General features: G+C 29.1%; 2 protein-coding genes across 3 annotated transcripts in view; one reads left to right on the forward strand and one right to left on the reverse strand.

Moving 5' to 3' along the window:
• Positions 1-19,759, forward strand: part of CalpC (calpain-C) — a 151,408-nt gene that overhangs the window by 123,703 nt on the left and 7,946 nt on the right. Inside the window, exons 4-10 of the mRNA XM_014431055.3 lie at positions 15,313-15,565; positions 16,255-16,438; positions 17,265-17,339; positions 18,053-18,225; positions 18,825-18,997; positions 19,074-19,168; positions 19,428-19,541. Of these exons, the coding sequence (XP_014286541.1) occupies positions 15,313-15,565; positions 16,255-16,438; positions 17,265-17,339; positions 18,053-18,225; positions 18,825-18,997; positions 19,074-19,168; positions 19,428-19,541 (1,067 nt within the window). The remainder of the gene's footprint in view (positions 1-15,312; positions 15,566-16,254; positions 16,439-17,264; positions 17,340-18,052; positions 18,226-18,824; positions 18,998-19,073; positions 19,169-19,427; positions 19,542-19,759) is intronic.
• The window catches only part of MEP-1, a 52,782-nt gene continuing 48,427 nt past the window's right edge, over positions 15,405-19,759 (reverse strand). For both annotated transcript variants that reach the window (XR_010844529.1, XR_010844528.1), the window contains exon 12: positions 15,405-15,545. The gene's annotated coding sequence lies outside the window, so the exon portion shown is untranslated. The remainder of the gene's footprint in view (positions 15,546-19,759) is intronic.

The raw sequence follows: 19,759 nt of genomic DNA on the forward strand, positions 1-19,759 counted from the left end.
CTAATTAGATTTATAATATATAATATAATATATTATATTACGGTCTTAAAACAAGTGAGAGCCCAAGATTAGACAATTTTGTGTTATTAGTTGAAATTAACAACGTACTAGTTACATAATTATTTTATATAATATCTGAAAGGCTAAAAATACTTTTGAAAAGGAAAGTTTAACGTTACATTATATTTTATATTATTACATTAAGGCCTTGATAAATTTTTTTTTTTTTTTCTCAGGAACTACTTTATGTTAGAACTCTCTTCTAGCAAATAAGCGAATTTACACTCCATGATCAGTTTCTACCGAAGTAGTTTATTTCTCTATTTTATTCTAATATCGATATTATTTTTCATTCACTTCATACTCATTTTCTCTCCCTTCATCTCTCAGCTATGAGATTTACGACAGTTTCTGATCAATACAACCTTCGAACTTCAATGATTTCAGCCGAAATAACGACTCGGGGTCATACAAGATCATGTTAAGTGGTTGAACCTTACTCCATTAACCGTGACATCCTTCTGGTGATGTTTTTCTCTTTCAAACCATGACAGTATAAGCGTAGAGAAGATGGCATAACAACCTTGAAGGAATTTAAAAAAAGAAAAAGGCAAATAGCTGTATAGTTCGCTTCGCTGTTGACCTTAGGGTGTTAATTAATAATTGTGATTATATTATTTAAACATTCCATATCAATTACCTGTAATAATTTTTTAAAAAATTGGATAATAAATAAAATCCTAATGCAAAGTCAAAAAGATCTAAGTGACTATATGATTTAAAAATGTTAAATGTCTAATAGACTTACATAAGCATTACAAATTATCTGCTACTTTAAACGTACATTCACAGTTCAAGTACGATTCTTTAAGAATTTCCAGATACGCTACTAAGGTATTGGATCAGCTATATTTAAAATTTAATTTAATTTAATTTATAAAAAGGATGCAAGGTTAGAAACTAGGGGGTTATTAAAATTTAAAATTTAATTTAATTTATAAATAGTGCCGTCGTTAGGGGGTGGTTAGGGTTAGTTAGAAGAAAGAAATCTGTTCAGCCAAAGATTGTGTCCATTCACTAACAACTGTTAAAAAAAAAAAAAAGTCAGATAATGGATATGTTAGGACGACCACTTTTGACTTTTGACTGTTAAACACTGTCACAAGGCTGCGAAAGTACAGGTTTTTTGTTCCGATTCCGATGCAAATTATCAAACTATCGGATATTTGTTCCGACCAGCACAAACGCCAAGTTCAGAACCGTTTCTGACGCTCAAAACAGTCCCTGGATATGAACAGGGATCACTTTGACAGGTCTTGACTAGGTAACATTCAAGTTTGCGTTACCTTAATTACCATTACATTAATGATTCATTGTTTGAATAAACCTTATAATTATTATAGTTGACACATAGTTTACATTGTATCACAACCTGTATGAATTATTATAAAATGGTGTATTTACAAGCTATATCATTTTACTAATCTATAGGATAGTAAAATACTAGATCATTCAGTGTAAAATATTCAGGGTAAAATTAGTGGAGACAAATACTTTAGCTTACATTTATTTGTAACAAAGATAATCATGTAACAGTATTTATAATATTTTATTTGATAAACCCTTAACAATAGCTGAGGGAGTTAAGGGACTGACTTGTGACTGTAGCGGTGCCGGTTTGAATCCGGCCAGGGGTCGACTTTTATTTCTGTGGGGGTCCCACGAAATGAAAACTTCGAAATGTAAACTGATGCCCCTGGGTATGCCCATAGTGTGGTACCCTGTAAATAAATCTCCTATCCACCTCCTCTCTTCTCGTCTGTCAGAAATGACCAGGAAGGAGATGATAAAAATATAAATTTAAAAAAATAAATAAATAAATTGAAAGACCTAAAAATTTTGTAAACTTTGTCTTTCTGATGCATTTAGTATCTTCGTGGCGTTTTCTCTAATACGTCTCTTGTTCAAGATTATCTGATTGATAAATATTATACATTATATACTTTAGCTCATTTATAACTCTTGACATGCAATTAAATTTATTAAATTTAATTTATTTACATTTCTCTGTCATATGATCTTAAATTATCATTGATTTATTACTCATCTATATACTATCGGAACCAGATCCAAGGAATCCATCTCATAGAACAAACATCTGCAAATAATTTTAAAAATTATTTTTTATCACATTTAAAAAAGAAACTTTTTTCTGGTGGTTGTAAACTCGTATTAATTTGTCATTAGGAATTAGGTTCTTTTTTTCGCCTATAATTCCGAAACGGTGCATTCTAGCGAAACAGTTACGCTATAATATATTACACAACATTAAATTCAGGGTCGAATGAGAATCATAACATATTAATTTAGTTAAGTATCATGTCTTAAACCGTAAGCCATTCAATCGTTTGAAGTTTGGATACATATGAATCATTCACATATGAATCCAAACTTAACACGAAAACGCATTATTATCAGTAAGTAATAATTTGGTTAATTGGTATGGTAATAAACCACCTAATCCGGTTGTTCCTTATTCTAATAGATGGTTTTTTGAAGTCAATATATAACCAGAACAGGCGGTTTACGACCATAACACTTAACAAAATTATTACTTCATCGTAGTCATATGATGAGTAATTTAATTTTTTTTATAATATTTTTTTTCCATGATTTGGAATTATAGGTGAAAAACCAAACAGACTTTTGCAAACGAAGATTTCCTAATCGCTTACTTTATTAAATTAATTAGTATACCTTTTAGGACTGCCAGAAATGCATTTCCGTATTGTTTGAATTCGGATGTTGTACTATACCTCTGTTTTGGCAAAATTTGAAAATAAATTATGAGTTATCGTTTACGATGGCTTACGACATACTGCTTAATCTAGTTAATATGTTATTATGCTCATTCGCCAAAGAATTTAATTTCTTATTTATGTTTCAAAAAACCAAAATTAAAAAGAAAAAAAAAACAAAAAAAAGCATATTTCATACTTTATAAAATTAATGACCTAATTGGTATGAGTTTTAGAACGTTTGTGTTAAGTGTGATAGAAAATAATTTTTTTAATTATTTGGAAATTTATATTCTATGAGATGGATTTTATGCATCATTGATTTCTGAATTTTTTATAAAAATATTTTTGTATTACTATTATTTAATTACTTATATTGAATTAATTAGACACGCTTCTTGTCCATTACTACATAATTTTCATCTATATACTACCTCTTCCCACCCTATTTATGTTCCTGCTCTCCTCAGTTTGTTTTGTTAATTTTCTATTGTTTTATCACTATTTTTCGGTTCCTTGCTACCGAAGGTAAGAGTTTATGCGTAGTATATCAAATTGCCGGAATAAATAAGAATACAAATCAATATTTATATTACGAATTAAATAAATATATATAAATAAGACAAGATGAAGACAATTGAGAATAAGTAAATTATAATGCAAATGCTTCGAAACATCGATGCCTTATGTACAATATGACAATAAATGCTTCCCGAAGAAATAGCTCACAAAAGTATTTATGATTCGAAAATTGAAATCTTACTAAATTAATGAAGTTACTCTCACCGTAAATTTCAGGATTGTAATAATATTTAATAATAATATATTTGAAGATATAACTTTGTAATGACGGATTTGATTACGTAATACTATTGAAACTAGATATGAACTCGGAAGTAAGAAACGATGAAGTTCTCCATTGTGGTCGGTGGTTCCAGTTAACTGACTTTGTCATAGTTATGAAAGCAGGCTGATACTGTCAGGTTCAGTTCCTAAGTTACGAAAGAGATATTGGGTCATGTATTACTCCCGTTTGTACCTGGATAGAGATAAATTTCAATTTGATTCCAGTTACTCCTGTAAATTCCGTAATTTGAAATTAACCAGACAATTCAGTTCATAGAATTTTAATTTTTCCCGCTTTCATATCACTGAAAGAAAAATATTGATCATGTTTAGACAACGCGAGGCAACAATTCATAAAGTTTCTCAGTTTTTTTTTTCAGAACCAGACCATCAAAGTAAAGTGAATAATATTTTCATAATTTTTTATAAATATCTTCAAAATATGGGAGTTATTCATCAAATAGTCTCATTTACTCAGTTTTGTATTTATTTCGAAATTTGTTTTCCTTAGTGGTTAACCTTTAATGTTTAGCAATTTTTCAAAATATTTCATATCACTTTTGACTATTACTTTCGATCACACTTTAACGCATTTCCATTTAATCTGTACAATTCCATTCAAAATGTTTCACTTTACATTTGGTTCATCTAGCTATTTTCAATTTTTATTTTTTTATTTTTTTTGCTTTAATTTTTCTAATTACGAAATATGAGAATCACAGTTAATTTATACTTTTTTTATTCATCTATTTTAAATATTATTGTATTATTATCTTTGGATATTTGAATTTTTAAATACATATCTTTTAATTACTTTTATCTTTTGTTTTTCTTATTGAACGACCCAACTAATGCATCACAAACACTACAGACACACATAACATCTATTGAAGAATGGTGTCAAAACTGGAGAGTCAAAATAAATCCTGACAAATCCCATCAGATCACCTTAACTCTCCGTCGTAAACCTCTGCCCTCCTGTCCTACAGTATCCTTTCTAAATACTCTACTAACGCCTGTTGAACAGATTTCTATACTTAGGACTCCATCTTGACAAGGGACTTACTTGGAATCCACACACTAGACTGAAACGACAAGAAACTGCTGGTAGGTTCCGATTGCTACAACACTTACTTGACAAACGCTCTAAAATTCCATTCACTACAAAAAATTAGTATACACTACGATAATCAGACCAATTTGGACATATGGAATTGAGCTCTAGGGCTCCACCTAAACATCAAATTCCTCCCGCATCCAATCTTTACAATCCAAAATCCTACGTAAAATCCTTGATGCTCCTTATTACGTTACAAATAAACGTAAAACTCATTCACAAAGACCTTAACATCCCATTCGTTGCAGATTTGGCCCAAAACAGATATGCGTCTTTTAATTCCAAACTCATTAACCATTCTAACCTATTAATTCTTAATCTTTCATCCTTAACAATCCCTGATAACCCTCCGAGGCGTCTGAAAAGAAGATGGCCACGGAACCTTCTAATTTAAATTAATGTTTGAAGTACCACCAATGGATGGTTCCTTCCCAATATTTTCAAGTGAAAATGAAACATACAACATATTTACTTATTGTATTATTTTGTACAGTTGTAAATTACATTAAATAAATAAAAAAAATTCTTATTGCTTATTCACATTTTGTTTGGTCTTTTGTGATTTTATCGAAAAGAAAACTTGACTATCAAATCTTACCACGATATTATAGAGTGGGATTTGGGATCCTAATCATTCCGACGGCGGTTTCCTAAACCACCAGAAAAAAGAAATTGCACCCGCCTAAACGCAATTTCGGTTTTGGCTGAAGCCACGGGGCTGGGAGTGGAGAGGAAGCCTAGATGATGTGGGGCAGCGGGCCGGGGCCGGGGAAAGTTCGCGGGATTCCTTTTTGGGGCTAGCGGTTCATTAGCAACATCAGCTCCCGAATATTGATATTGCCACCATAAAAGTAAAATATACCCAAATGTTTTTTTCTAATTGTGTTATGAGGGATGAAAAAAATTGTTATCTAACTATTATTCACAACCATCAATCTAAAAATACTGCAAAAATTGCTTGATATTGACTTAGCATAATAAAAATGTGGTTAAACTGTCGCTGAATTAAGTTTAAAGAAAATATCGTGCTACTGAAAATTATGTGATACCGAATCACGCTTAAAAGTTGATGCAGAAACAAGAAAACATTTATTTGTTACTTTAGTTTACTTAGCTATAGCTATGTATGCAAAATGCAAAATATGCATTTTCATCACTCTATCACATTCTACAACTTTTGATAATTCAATAATTTTCTAAATCCTGAATTTCTCAACGGTAGTTTTAAATTTATATTACTATTTTTATTCCTGAAGTCCTTTTTCTTCAACTTGGAAAAATTTTTTTTTTCATTTTCCTACTCTAATTAATCGTCAAATTCTTTGATTGTTTATTTGTATCCATTTTTGCTTTTCCAACATCCCATGAATAGAGGGTATTGTAATCTGGTCAATATTTTTATTTTATTAAATCTTTAAAAGAGGTTAAAAATAGAATATACAAAATATTGGAATATAATTTTTACCAAATAGACATATTAATAACCATTGGTACGTATGTATCAATAAAATAAATAATGAAAATAAAAATGCTGGAAAATATGAAAACTAAATTAATAACAGATTATTTTCAAGTCATGAAATGTAATAACAGTAATAATAATAAAAATAAATTAGAAAAACCTTTAAAAGTTGGACTTTCTCAAAAATTTAAATACATACCTGAAATGGCAAATTAAATTAAACGTGCTTTTATAAAATATGACCATCCTAATTTAAAATTTGAATTTTATAATAATAACAAATTAGATAATTTTCTGTCAAATATGAAAGTTAAATTCAAAAAAAGAAAATATGCAAAATGTTATTTATAAAATTAACTGCAAGTAATGTAATTTAATTTGAAAGAGGTTAAAAATTTAAACAAATTATTATTAATAAGTTTTGATTTATTAATTTTTTAAACAATTCCAAATCTATACATCTCTCAGAACATTGCAGATACTCAAAAATCTAAAATTTTCTAACGGTTTTGACCGAAATGAGGTTTGTGAAATATTCCCTGAACTTTACCATTTAATTTTTGAAATTTCGCCAAAAATAACGTCTTTGAATAATGTTTCACCACAATTTTCGCAGTTAGAAGTAGGTTCTCAAATTTCCCAACTTTGGACAACTACACCATCTTCTATTTCCTTCCCATTACGATGTCCCACTGATAACTCAAAAAATGGTCCATATATCTGTTCCAAACAATTTTTTATAAGATATGTTCCAGGAGAAATTATCACCCTCCCAATTTCTTTAACTTTTGGAATTTCAATCAGTTAATCAATGGCACATAGTATTTGTTTGCTCTTTTGAGACAATATTCTCATTTTCTCACCTTTTCCAGCCCACCTAACTCTGGAATTTCCACCTTTTTTTTTTCAAATCCTGATAATAAATCAGATTTTAGGATGAATTTATATTAGAATTTTTTTTATCCCTAGCGCCCTAATTGTTTCTAATAGCTGCTGTAAATTATTTTTATGATCGTCATTATTTTACAATGTGTTTTTTATTTAAATTGGTCCACAAAATCAAGGTGAAATTTAAATAAATTAAAAGATAAAAATGTTATTATGTGTTATTTCAACCGTTTCTTCTAATAAAAAAAAACTAAGCAAAACTTTTTTTGTGCTCCTCTTTTCCATTTTTCGCAAATTTTTCCACATTTACTGTAATAGAAAATGCTTTCAATATAACGAGAAACAAAGGTCTTTTAGACATTGACCGGGGAAATGTGTACTACGGAGGTTCCTAAAAACACGAAAATTAGCAAAATCTCTTATCCTGTCCACATTAGATTATCTATATTGTGAAGAAAAAAAGGATAAGTATAGATAAAATTACTGTCCTGCAAATGAGGATTTAAAATTACTCATTGTATTTTTAGAACGTTTTCACTCTAGTGCACCTTAAGCACTCCATAAAGGAAAAATTCAACTATTAAAGAAAGTTTACAACCACATAATTAATGATTACCTGAAGGCATAGCCACATTCCTTAACTACACACAATTCTCGATTAAATTACCATAATCAAGATAGTTGTTGATTATTTTTTGTTTAGACCCAGATTATTAACGTGTCATGACGACTTTAATAGGTCCAATGTCACTAATAATAGCCCCTCGGCATACAAATGGAACTGCGTTTAAGGTGAAGTGGTAGCTGCGGTTAGGAAGCTGACGTATTAATTACACCTGATTTTGCTCCTCTGTAATCCATTATCTTGTTGTACTAAACACCAATTACTGCTATTAAAACCATTAATAATGGTTCAACTATCATTACGCTCCTTTTTGTTCGTTTGCATCTCTATCATTGGTTACTATAAGCTTTCTTTAAAGTTATTTATTTCTTTGAGTTAGGAGTTGGATTCCTCTGTAGGAAAATACTGGACTCCAACTCGCTTGCTCAGGTTCACGTCTGGCTGGGAAAAACATTTATTTCTTGTTAAATGAGCCGTGGATAGACCCTGGTCGCGGTGGCCGTTGTAGTCGCGGTAATAGAGGCCTCCTAACCTTAAACAACCTAATAACTGCTGCGGCGCAGGTGCGATTCCATCTTGGGCGAATGGTCTTTTATTTCGTGGTTGTCCCAAGAAATGAAAACTGGTTAGAAAATGTTGGTTACCAATTGGATAATCTCCCCATATGTCCGAAGATAGGAGGTTCATTTCTAACAAAAGTTTTCTGTCCGATATGACAAGGAAGGAGTAAACAAAAAAAAGTTTGATCCAGGTCGAGAAAACCTTCTAGAGGTTTTAGAGTCTATAAAATGAGGACTCGGCCCTTCTTTGGGCTGATGGGAGGGTGTGGTTAATCTAAGGTGTGTTCAACTAGTACAAGAACCGGGAAGAAAAAAAGGAAGAAAATCTCACCCCAAATTTTGATTACTTTAATGAAAACTAGTTATAATTTCTAGTCAAAATTGATGAGTCTGCCAAGTATAGGTAGAGGGAATAAAAAATGGCGGCTGTTTCAAAACCTTAAAAAACATTAATTTTCATTCGGAGCTCTATATCTTAAAAAAGTACCAACAACACTAGAAAATGTAAGAAACCATTATATAAAGAAGAGTAAATTATCTGAAATATTAATATAAATAGCCCTAAAAGAGCTATTTACGTCCAATAGTTCTCGAAATGTAGCTTTTTTAAAAGCAAAATTTCGTAAAAATCTACTGAAAGATTAGTAGTTAGTTAATTTATTTTGAGAAATCTATATCTCAGGAACTATGTGACGTACTTATGTCTTTTAGAACTCAAATTAAAGAAGTTTAATGTACTATAAAGAAGTTTATAATCTTTACCTTCGTAGGAATAGTAGTTCTCATGATATTTGCTAAAATAAATTGATTTATAGTTGATCGGACAATAAGTTTGATTTATGAAAAACTTCATTTCAGAAACCATTGGACGTACAGATGTCTGCCAGCAATAAAATTAAAGCTAGTTAAATTGACTATAAAATAGTTAATTGTGTTTATCTTTGTAGGAGTAGTAGGTTTTATGATATTTGACAAAATAAACTCACAAAATGTTAATTTCTAGTTGTTCGTATGAAATATTGTATTTCTTTAAAAATATATCTCTAGATCCGTAAGACTGATAATTATTTATTAAATAAATCAAATGTATCCTTGTATAGTCTTAAAACCCTTTTTATTACATCAATAGTCCAACGTTTCGGCCATCCTCAAGGACAATCTTCAATATAAATTCTCACCTCACATCAAAATTTACAAATTGTTTTGGTGGCTATTCTCCCCAGGTCATTAATTATAAGTCAAACACTCCCTATTTTTTAAAAAATCATAAATATTTAAAACTTTTAATTTTCAATTTATCCACACTATTACTACCATATAAACAAACTATTTATTTTATTTTTTACTTTTATTATTATTTTTTTATTAAATAGTTTTTTTTATATAGTAGTGATAATGTGGATAAATTGAAAATTAAAAGTTTTTAATATTTATGATTTTTTTAAAAAATAGGGTGTGTTTGACTTGTAAATTTTGATGTGAGGTGAGAATTCATATTGAAGATTGTCCTTGAGGATGGCCGGAATGGCCGAAACGTTGGACTATTGATGTAATAAAAAGTGTTGAAACTATACAAGGATACCATTTGATTTATTTAATAAAATATACACGTTTTTATATAAACATATTATCTTTTAATTACAATATTCTTTTAAGTCAAAGATGTTTCCTCCAGGATGTTTTTATCGTTTTTTAAGAGTTCACATTTATATCACAACACCTAAAATCATTAACGCTTGATTTCAATCAAATATTATATGAATTATCATCTCCTTCCTTACTAGATACATTATGTAAGTTATTTGTGTATTAAAGGCGTGATAAAATATTTAATTCCTTTATTTTGGAAATAGATTTAAAAGTATCTGGAGTAGAACAAGGAATTAAGTAACAACTACCCACTATCATTAAAAAACAATTATATCTAGTCACTGAATATTTACTCCTAGCATGCAGAGCATTTTAAGCCATATGAGATGTGAACTATTTATTTTCGGAAATATATTTTTTATATTATATTTATGCATTTATACATAGTGTGATAAGAAATGGAATAAACAAATTTCATTCTAGCATTAAACATACAATAGACTTACAACTGTATTTCCTCCTATTGCCTCAGTTCTTTTAACATGGTTCGCTACTTCTTATGCAATTTTCTGCTGTGTTTTCACTAAAGCTGTAGCTTAACTTTGGAAGCGTTTGGAGTTGATTCTATTTTTCCTAAGCCCATCATGTTATATTGCTGCTCGTTAAAATCCTACTTAATATTCATGCCAGCTATTCTTTAAGGGAAGCGGAAGGATGAATCCCTTCAACAATAGGTGCCAATTTACGATTCATATAGCATACGGTCTCAAAGCTGTTAAAATATTCATTTTTATGAATCGGAAATGATTGCCAACGAGGACCGATCTGAATTCGTTGTTAGTTCTCAAAACTATTTCATTACGTACATGAGGATCTATAACAATACCCAATAGCTCGGCTTTATGCTGGGACGTTGTTATATTTTTTTTGTTGTGTAGGGGGAATCATGAGGTTTTCCAACATTTTTGACCAGGCTTCCCAGCAACGATAAAATATTTTAATTTTCTCAACTAATTTATGAAATATTTTAACTTACTCAACTCTTTTGGATTTGAACTTTTCACTTTCCTGTTAGCAGAGTTGGTAGAAAATTAATTTGATACAAGGAAATTAAATTACTGATTAGTAAATTCTGCTACTTAATGAACCACATTAATTATGATAATGCTCTAAAATTACAATTAATATTTGAACCAAAGTAATCGCAATTACATTGGACTGTAATTAGTAATTACAGTTACTTGTTGCCCAACACTTTCTATTAAGCACCTTGACACTTGACAACAATTATTTTATTTTCCATTAAAAAAAAAAAGTTTTATCAATAAAAGCCCCAATTTCTTAAATTTAAAGACATTGTTATTTATTTTAAATTCGACGTTCGGTCGTAAAACATGGGCACTGTTTTAATTTTTTTTTGTATATGAATTGTAATTTTTTGCATCATCAACATTTTAAGGCTGCATTGGTAAAGTGTTGAAAAAATCTTTAGGAAAATTTATTTTTTAAAACAATAATGCTGATATTAAGTTTGGGTAAGTAACTTCTGGTTGAAGATAAACATTTTACTACTGAACGCAACTCATCCAGTAAAATGTTTTACCTCGGTTTTTCACAGTTTAAAGTATGCTTTCCACAAATTTTCTAATTTTTTGAGTTTTAAAATTATTCGAAAGTGTTTACCCCTCTATAATCACCGTTACGACATTCCCTACTTCTAGTATCCCTTAAATTCAAATTAAAAAAATTAACTTATCTTGTATTTTCAAACATACAACTTTAAATTATTCTTAAAAATATTTATTAAACAGTAGGTTTATAGATCTTTACATGCTATCAGATAAAAATTACTTAGGCTGACAGACTTTAAAAAACAAAACAATAGTAACCGTCAATCAATAGACGTATGTTGATTGGTAACTATCATATGCTTATCTTATTTTCTGAGATTTCAGAGCATTATCGGCAATTAAGTGGAAAGCTATTTATTAGGAAATATGAGTAGTCAAGAAAAATATTCCGCCTAAAACTCATTGTATTAATTTATTACTTGGAAAAACAACATAGTATTAGGTCATGTTTCAAGAAATGTTATACACTGCTATTTTGTCGTAAAAAATAACATTCATTAATATGGGGGGAGGGGATATTCTATGTTAAATACAATTTTAAATTTCAAGAAATATTATCTCTCACTATCGAAACTACCGCAAAATTATTCAACAAATTGATGAAATAACATTATTTGAAAATATTTGAATGTTCTGTCGTATTTTTTTTTTTTTATGACGTATTGCTTAAAGCAATCATATCGATTTTCAATTAATTATATTTTTTTTATTGAGAGGTTTTCGAAATTTTATATAAGTGACCTGTAGTTAATGTTAACTTCCTTTATTAGTCCCTCAATAATTTATACATTCAATCCTGGATGTTTCAGGACTTAATTTTCTCCTCATCAACATCATAATGCAATTTACTCTCCTATAATTTTTTTATATAAGTATTACCTTTTCACAAATTTTTATTTATAAAAACAATAACAATTAGGAGTGCATTTTAAAATAATAAGTCAATAGAAAATTATTTGATAATATTGTTATGTATATAAATCCTTGGATAGTTAGTATAAAACACATATTGCAGTATAATTTGTATTAGGATGCTGAAGATGCGAAATCGAAGCTTCGAAACGTCCAGGATTGAATGGAAAAATTAGTGAGGGACTAATAAACGATAATAAAATTCACTAAATGCTTAATATAATAAGCTTAATATATTTCATCATGTCGTTGGGTATAAAGCGTGTATCTATTTGTGTGTGCCATGATTTTTAAAAAAATAAAGAAATAGACATGTAAACATATAAGCTGAGAATCAGTAATAAGTAATAATAATGGTTCCTCATTTATTATGTCAGCTTTCGTTAGTCCACTGTGCATTTTCTCGATAGATTTTAAATTATATGTTCTCATATCCTGAAACATATCTTAATAAATATATTACCAATAATACATTTCCTAAATGCAGTAACAATAGGGGTGGTTATTGTTCTGGCCTCAGTTCCCAGGAAGCGACGATTGCTCGACGAGCCGCGGCGGACACGGTGACGTCCTTTGGTAACAACTTGGCCTTGTCCCGATCATGTCTTATAGAGTTTTTTTATTTAATTCTTTGTTTGGATCCTTGTTTTGAATCTATTTCATATAAACGCTCGATTTCAGTTGAAGCGTTATTTTAAACTTGATTTAGATGATGAGGTGAACTAAAGGAGGCTTGAAGGATTGAAATCAACAGAAAGCAACTGAAGACAACTTTATTTAAAGGTTTGGTTTATTTTCGAACCTGTTAATGCGGACATTGTACCATGGTTTTCTGTTTCAATCGAACTTAAAGGCCATAAGGGTTAAACCATTGAGGTAATCCGATTCGTCAGTGAGAAGTATTCTCCACAACTTGCCATTGAGGAAATCGCCTTCACTTTCACATGGAATGTTGCAGTGCTCCTTTCTGGACCTAAAAGGAGGCACCAGCCAACCATAGAAGGACTGGAAAGTAAAGAGTAAAAGATGAAAATTCTCTTCCTGATACAAAGCATCTAAAGAAAGAAGCAGAATTTCTAAAGCTAAAGATGTATTTATCAGGAGAGGTGACCGTATTGTAACTGTATTTTCAACTGGTTAATAGGACAGAAAATAAAATATCTCTATTGAATTGACAGTGAATAATAACAAAGTTGCAGAATATACAATTTGGAATAAAGAAACAGTCATCGCGATTTAATCAACTCCTTTGAGCAAAAGTTCCAAGGTGACAGTTAGTTGGTCACTAATATAGTTGATTGTACAACCAACTATCAAGCAAGTCCTGACACTATGATAGCAAATGTCAGGTTACATGATCAAAGTGGCTGCAATAGCTTTGTCTATCATACTCATCTTAAATGCCCACTTTACTCCAAAGGCAATTCATTTTATTCTTAATTTTGCTAATAATATATTTTCTATTAAACAAATGTATTTTTTATTAATTATTTAAATATATTTTCATTTTTTTGAGAATATATATTTTTTTAAAGAATATATTACTTGGGTATTGTGATTTTTTGTTTTAAATAACACATTTTCTGTTTAAATAAACATATTTTAAGAATATATTTTCTTAATTATTTATATATATTTTGATTCGGTTTCTTGCATATCTACTTTTTAAAGAATATATTATTTATAAAATTTGATTTTTAATTTTTATTAAAAAATTTATTAAATATGGAAAATTTTTGAATGACAACGGCTAATTAATCACTCCAATTTTCATAAATCTAAATTTATTTGTCGAATTAAGTTCTTTGTTTTAAAATTATTCAGTTTATTTAAAAACTTAAACTTTTCCCATTCAAATGAACACATTCAATAAAAATTTGACAAACCAACTAGAAATGCACCCATAATAATATGTTTATAATAATTCTTCAAAAGTTGAAATATTGACTAATAACAAATTTTTATCATATACTTTTCTACTCCCTTTTTTATTAAAAACTACCTTAGATATGTATGGTTTGTGCCTAATTTAAGGTTTGAAGAAAAGAAGTTACAATACAAATAAAGGTAATGTGTCGATTTTTAGAATATCTTGGCAACAAATCAGCTAAAACTACCTGCAACAATTCATCAAGCTAACATAATTACAAAAGTTACTTAACATTTGTTTTATTTACTTGAATTATCATCAAACTTAACTTTAATAAATTATAATTTAATCCAGAAGTCAGTGCTATGCAAAAATTCTACTTAATAATAAAAGCTAAAATCTTTTGATGAGCTTCATTAAGCTTATACCCAGATTCTGCATAGTTAGTATGAGAGTTGGACAAAATTGAGCCGTAACTAAAACTGTAAGTAAATTAACTGTATTTGTATCTATATTAAAATATAGATCAATTATTTAGTTATGAATGCTTCATAACTAAGTAAAAGTACGAAGTTGCTTATTTCAACTGATTGCTAATTTAGTTACAAGAATGAGGTATTGGTAAACATATAACTAGAGATATTTTAATCATTAATCCATAACAAACACACTTAATAAAGCTACAGCTATTTTTTTTTCTAACTCTGGTTGAAATGTATCCCAGTAATGAGCAAGCCTTGCTGAGCTTAGTTTAACAGTTTATTTAGAAAATCTTTAGTTTTCTTATTGATAAAACCTAAAATTAGCTCAGTATTAATGAAGTAATTGTTAATATAATGAATGGTATTTAGGGAATTTGGCTTTTCGAAATAACACCTCATCTAAAGTAATCTAAAGTAACATCTAATAATAATAGAAAAAAAAGTGCTACTTAATAGTCATGTTATATTTTTAAAATTATAATACACAAAATATTTAAAATTTTGCTGAATAAATTATTATTTTCTGTTTAGGTGACAGATGGTTGGTTTCATGTCTTGGAGTCCTTCACCTGAGTAAGGGCCTTTTTTACCGAGTAGTGCCAGCAGACCAGAGCTACAGCACAGACTACGCAGGGGTCTTCAGGTTCAGGCTGTGGTGGTCGGGCCAGTGGGTCGAAGTTTTGGTCGATGACAGGTTACCAACAATCAATGGGCGGTTAGCATTCATTCAGACCATACACAGTGACCAGTTCTGGCCAGCACTTCTAGAAAAAGCATATGCTAAGTGAGTTAAAAACACAAAAATATCTTAAAAACGCCAAGAATATTGAATTCAAAATTAATTTTTAAGATATTTAAAAAACTTTACATGGTTTTCTATAAGTAAATAAAATTGTTCTTTTGATTCATTGAATAAATAAGTATATAAAACATCAAAATATTAAATAAATATAAAGAGAAGTCAGTCAGAGGTGCAGTCAGTCAAAAAAACACTAAAAAGTAGAACTTAGTTTCTTTCAAAGTTCTGGTAGCCCATGAAGAGTTTTGAAAATTATTCCTAATAATCAAAGTAATCTAGTTGATAGTAAAAATATTACTGGGCCTGAAATTTGCAAGTTGGCTACTTTATAAATTTTTATTGCTATTTTTCATATCTTAAACAACATAAATATTTATAAAACTAATTGAAATAAAAGTAGCCTACAGACCTTATTTTGGTTCCATAACTTATAACTTAACTATAGACTTAGTGAAAGTAAACTTCAATGTAACATTATCCTGTCATTTCAATTGACTTACAAGTGACTGTTTTTCCTTAGAAGATACAAAATTTGTCTGTTTAACCTATGATGTGCATTATTAAAGGCCTTCAAGGGTCAAATTACTATTTTATTTTTTGGAGAAAATAAATTATTTATGAGTGAGCTAAGGTATGAAAATGACAAACTGACAAATCATGTTCTATGTTTTCAGGCTACATGGTTCCTATGAAGCCCTCAAGTATGGGACAATGCTGGATGGCCTTTCAGATCTTACAGGAGGAATAGCTGAAAGCATTAGTCTGAGACATGACCCTACCACCTGTGGTCGACTTCTAAACAATCTCCTAGATATGACAACTATAGTAACTTGTACTGTACAGCCTCCTAATCAACCTGTGAGTTAGTCTTAAAATTGATTACGGATACCCTTTCATTGATAAGTTTTCTATTTACTCAGTCTTAAAAATCTTTTTGGGAATTTCTCAATTATCAAACTTTTCTTTGTTAGGCATTTTAACTGCTTAAAACAATTTTCAGTGATGAAAAATATTTTTTTACTTGAAAAAACAAGTGCATTATTTAATTATTTCTAAAAATTAAATATTTGTTCATGATTAGAATTGTTTAATATTTCATTTAATTTAATTTTCATGAATATAACAAAGTAATTTTATTGATGATTAAGATTACGAATTTCATTGATAAAGATTGCTATAATTAAATTTCATTAATGTGATAAAAATGAAATGCGTTGAATTAAGTTAAACTAGTGTTGAAACCTAAATTAGACACAGTTGTGCTATATTCAAAAATTGTTACTGTACAACTCTATCCACCTGATTTTGTCTTGTAGTTAGAAACTGTCAGGGTTGCCACCTTGGCCTTGTTGGAAGGACCATGCTGACCACAGCTGTCAAATAAAGAATGCTACAAAGTTATATAAAATGAAGCTAATGTTGGGATTTAATCTTAGCCCATATAACACTTAGTCTCATACTTTTCTAAATGATGGTGTTTGTCACCTCCTGGTTTTAAGATTGATTTTGTATTATTTCCCAGAGATAAAATTAAAAATATTCTTCAATAAACTTATCTCAGAATGATTATAACAATTAATGAAATATACAAAATTAATTTTTCATAAAAAAAAAATATATTAAATATTTTGAAAACAGGTATTAAAGTATAGACTGAATCTAACATTGTAAACTTTGATTGCAGATTAGAAATAATATTGAAAAGTTAGCAAATGGGATACAGATTGGTATTAACTATCGGTTGTACGCTGTTGAAAGGGTAAGTTTATGACTTTTATTTTATTTATCTAACATTTAATTTGAGTATAGATAGTGCATCGGGTGCTATTAAGAAAAACATCTTAGAATGAATAATTACTATCAATATAATTAAAAACTACCAAATTATTTTGTTAAAATAACAGATTTATATTTTTTTAAAGTTAATTTTCAAATTTAAATGAGAATTTACTTTTTAAAATTTTTTAAACCTTTCAAAGCGGCAATTTTGGATGCAAGTGATGTCTAATAAGGTGAAATTATTGCTAGTGGAAAACTTAACCAATACTCCGCCATGAGCTTATAATTTTTGAACCTATTGGCAATTAAAACAATTGACCAATGATAGTTCCTTCCCAATTTATTATCGTGTTTTATACTTAATACATAACATTTACTCATTGTTCTTGTAATAAAGTTGTAAATTTTAATTAGTAAATAAAATAATTTAAATCTTTTCTATTTATTAGTAATAAAAAATATAAATTTTAAAGTACTTTTATTGATATATTTAGTGTGTAAAGGGTTGATCATGGATAGTTCTATAATAAAAAAAAACAGGTTTAACCTCATTATCATGTTTCCAAAATTGTCACATTTTGAATTAATCATTTTCCTATTGCTTTGAGAGTATTTTTGTTTTAATAATTTCTTTTTTTGTAATGGATCTAAAGAAATGGATTATATTTTTTGAATATATTGCTCCTTCAACAGGTGGAAACCGTAAGCGGAGAAGGTGTACAGCTTGTCAGATTACGAAATCCTCTTGGTACTGGGGGAGGAGAATATGTTGGCACTTGGTCAAGGGGATGTACAAACTGGTCCCAAGTTCCTCAACAAGAAAAAGAAAGATTGGGCTTATCACATAGTCCTGAACAAGAATTTTGGTATGATTTTCTTATATTCCTGCTCTGGGGTCCAATAACACTATTGATATTAAATACATATTACATATTAAGTACAATATAAAGTAATATTTTTGTAGTATGTAGTAAGGAGTAGCTGTAGTGGGGAATATTCAATGCTATAAAATCTATAATATACATCTTCCATACTCAAGATTCATTTGTCATGTTGGAAAATCCATGGAATAGATGTGATACTCTCACTCACGTAACAGATCAAAATGGTGTTTAAGTTATGGAAAATGTTAGCAATTAAGAAAAAATTTTGGTGGCATTAGCATTGATCTTCCTACTTTGTTGAGTCTTATAATTACTATTTATTTTATGAAATATCAATATTTTAAAAAGATATTTTGTAATTAATAAAAATATATACAATTTTTATTTTTTGAATGTCAGAATTACATCTCCAAACATTTGATGACTTTATTCTCTCATAATATTCCATTACATTAAAACTGATTTCATGGTTATTAAATTCATTAGCAAATTTAGTTTATAATGAATTTCTTCAAACTACATTATTGATAATATTTAACTTTGTACAGGAGGTTTATATTAAGTTTAATTTACTTTTTTAGGATGTCATATAGTGAGTTTGTCAAAACATTTACTCACATTGAAGCTGTCCATTTAGACAGTGAGACAGCTAAAGATGAACCATCATTGCACAATAAGCAAATGTGGCAAATGAAACTTTACCAAGGCGCATGGATTAAAGGTGTCACTGCTGGAGGATGTAGGAATAATCCAGGTATTTTGAATGAAATGAGATACCTTTTTAAATCAATTATTCCTATTTCTAAATTATAACAATTTTTAATTTTCAGAAACATTTCATATCAATCCTCAGCTTCATCTTATATTAAGTGAAATGGAAGAAGTAATTATCTCTCTAAACCAACATAGTATAATGGAACCAAAGGTATCAGTAGTTAATAATAAATGCATAATTAAAATATGAGTACAAGTATGTTATTACCAAGACCTTCCTAGGTCTCTCATTTAGGATCTTATATCTATATCTGGATCTTTTAACTTATCTAAAATCTATGAACAAATTTCATTTTGAATATATTCAAAAGAAAAGTATCAATAATTTATTTGGATCAGTTTATGATATAAATATCTAATTGCAACATTTTAATTCAATGCTATTCTAATTTGATTTATTATGTTTTTAGGTTATTGGTTTCACTGCCTATTCGTTACCAAAGAATGCTACTGAAACAGCAGGAAAGTCATTTTTTAGAAAGAATAAGTCACTAGTCAATTCTCAGTATTCTAATAGTAGACAGGTATTGATTTGTTTTTTCTTTTTAAAGGAACTTTATAAAAGGGCAATATATTTGAGTTTTTCTTAACCCTAATCTGCATTACCACAGGCCTTACAATTCAGTAAGAATTTAGGACAAATCAGTGTGCCCGTTCCATTCTTCTCTGTCTTGTGTCACGGTCTGCCAAGCTCTCTATAAAATATGGTTCCCAAATCCCATTCGACCTAGTCTGGCTATCT

This window comes from Halyomorpha halys, unplaced genomic scaffold (genome assembly GCF_000696795.3).
Source record: "Halyomorpha halys isolate HHAL.00 unplaced genomic scaffold, Hhal_1.1 Scaffold940.1, whole genome shotgun sequence".
In the NCBI taxonomy this organism is placed as follows: Eukaryota; Metazoa; Arthropoda; class Insecta; order Hemiptera; family Pentatomidae; genus Halyomorpha; species Halyomorpha halys.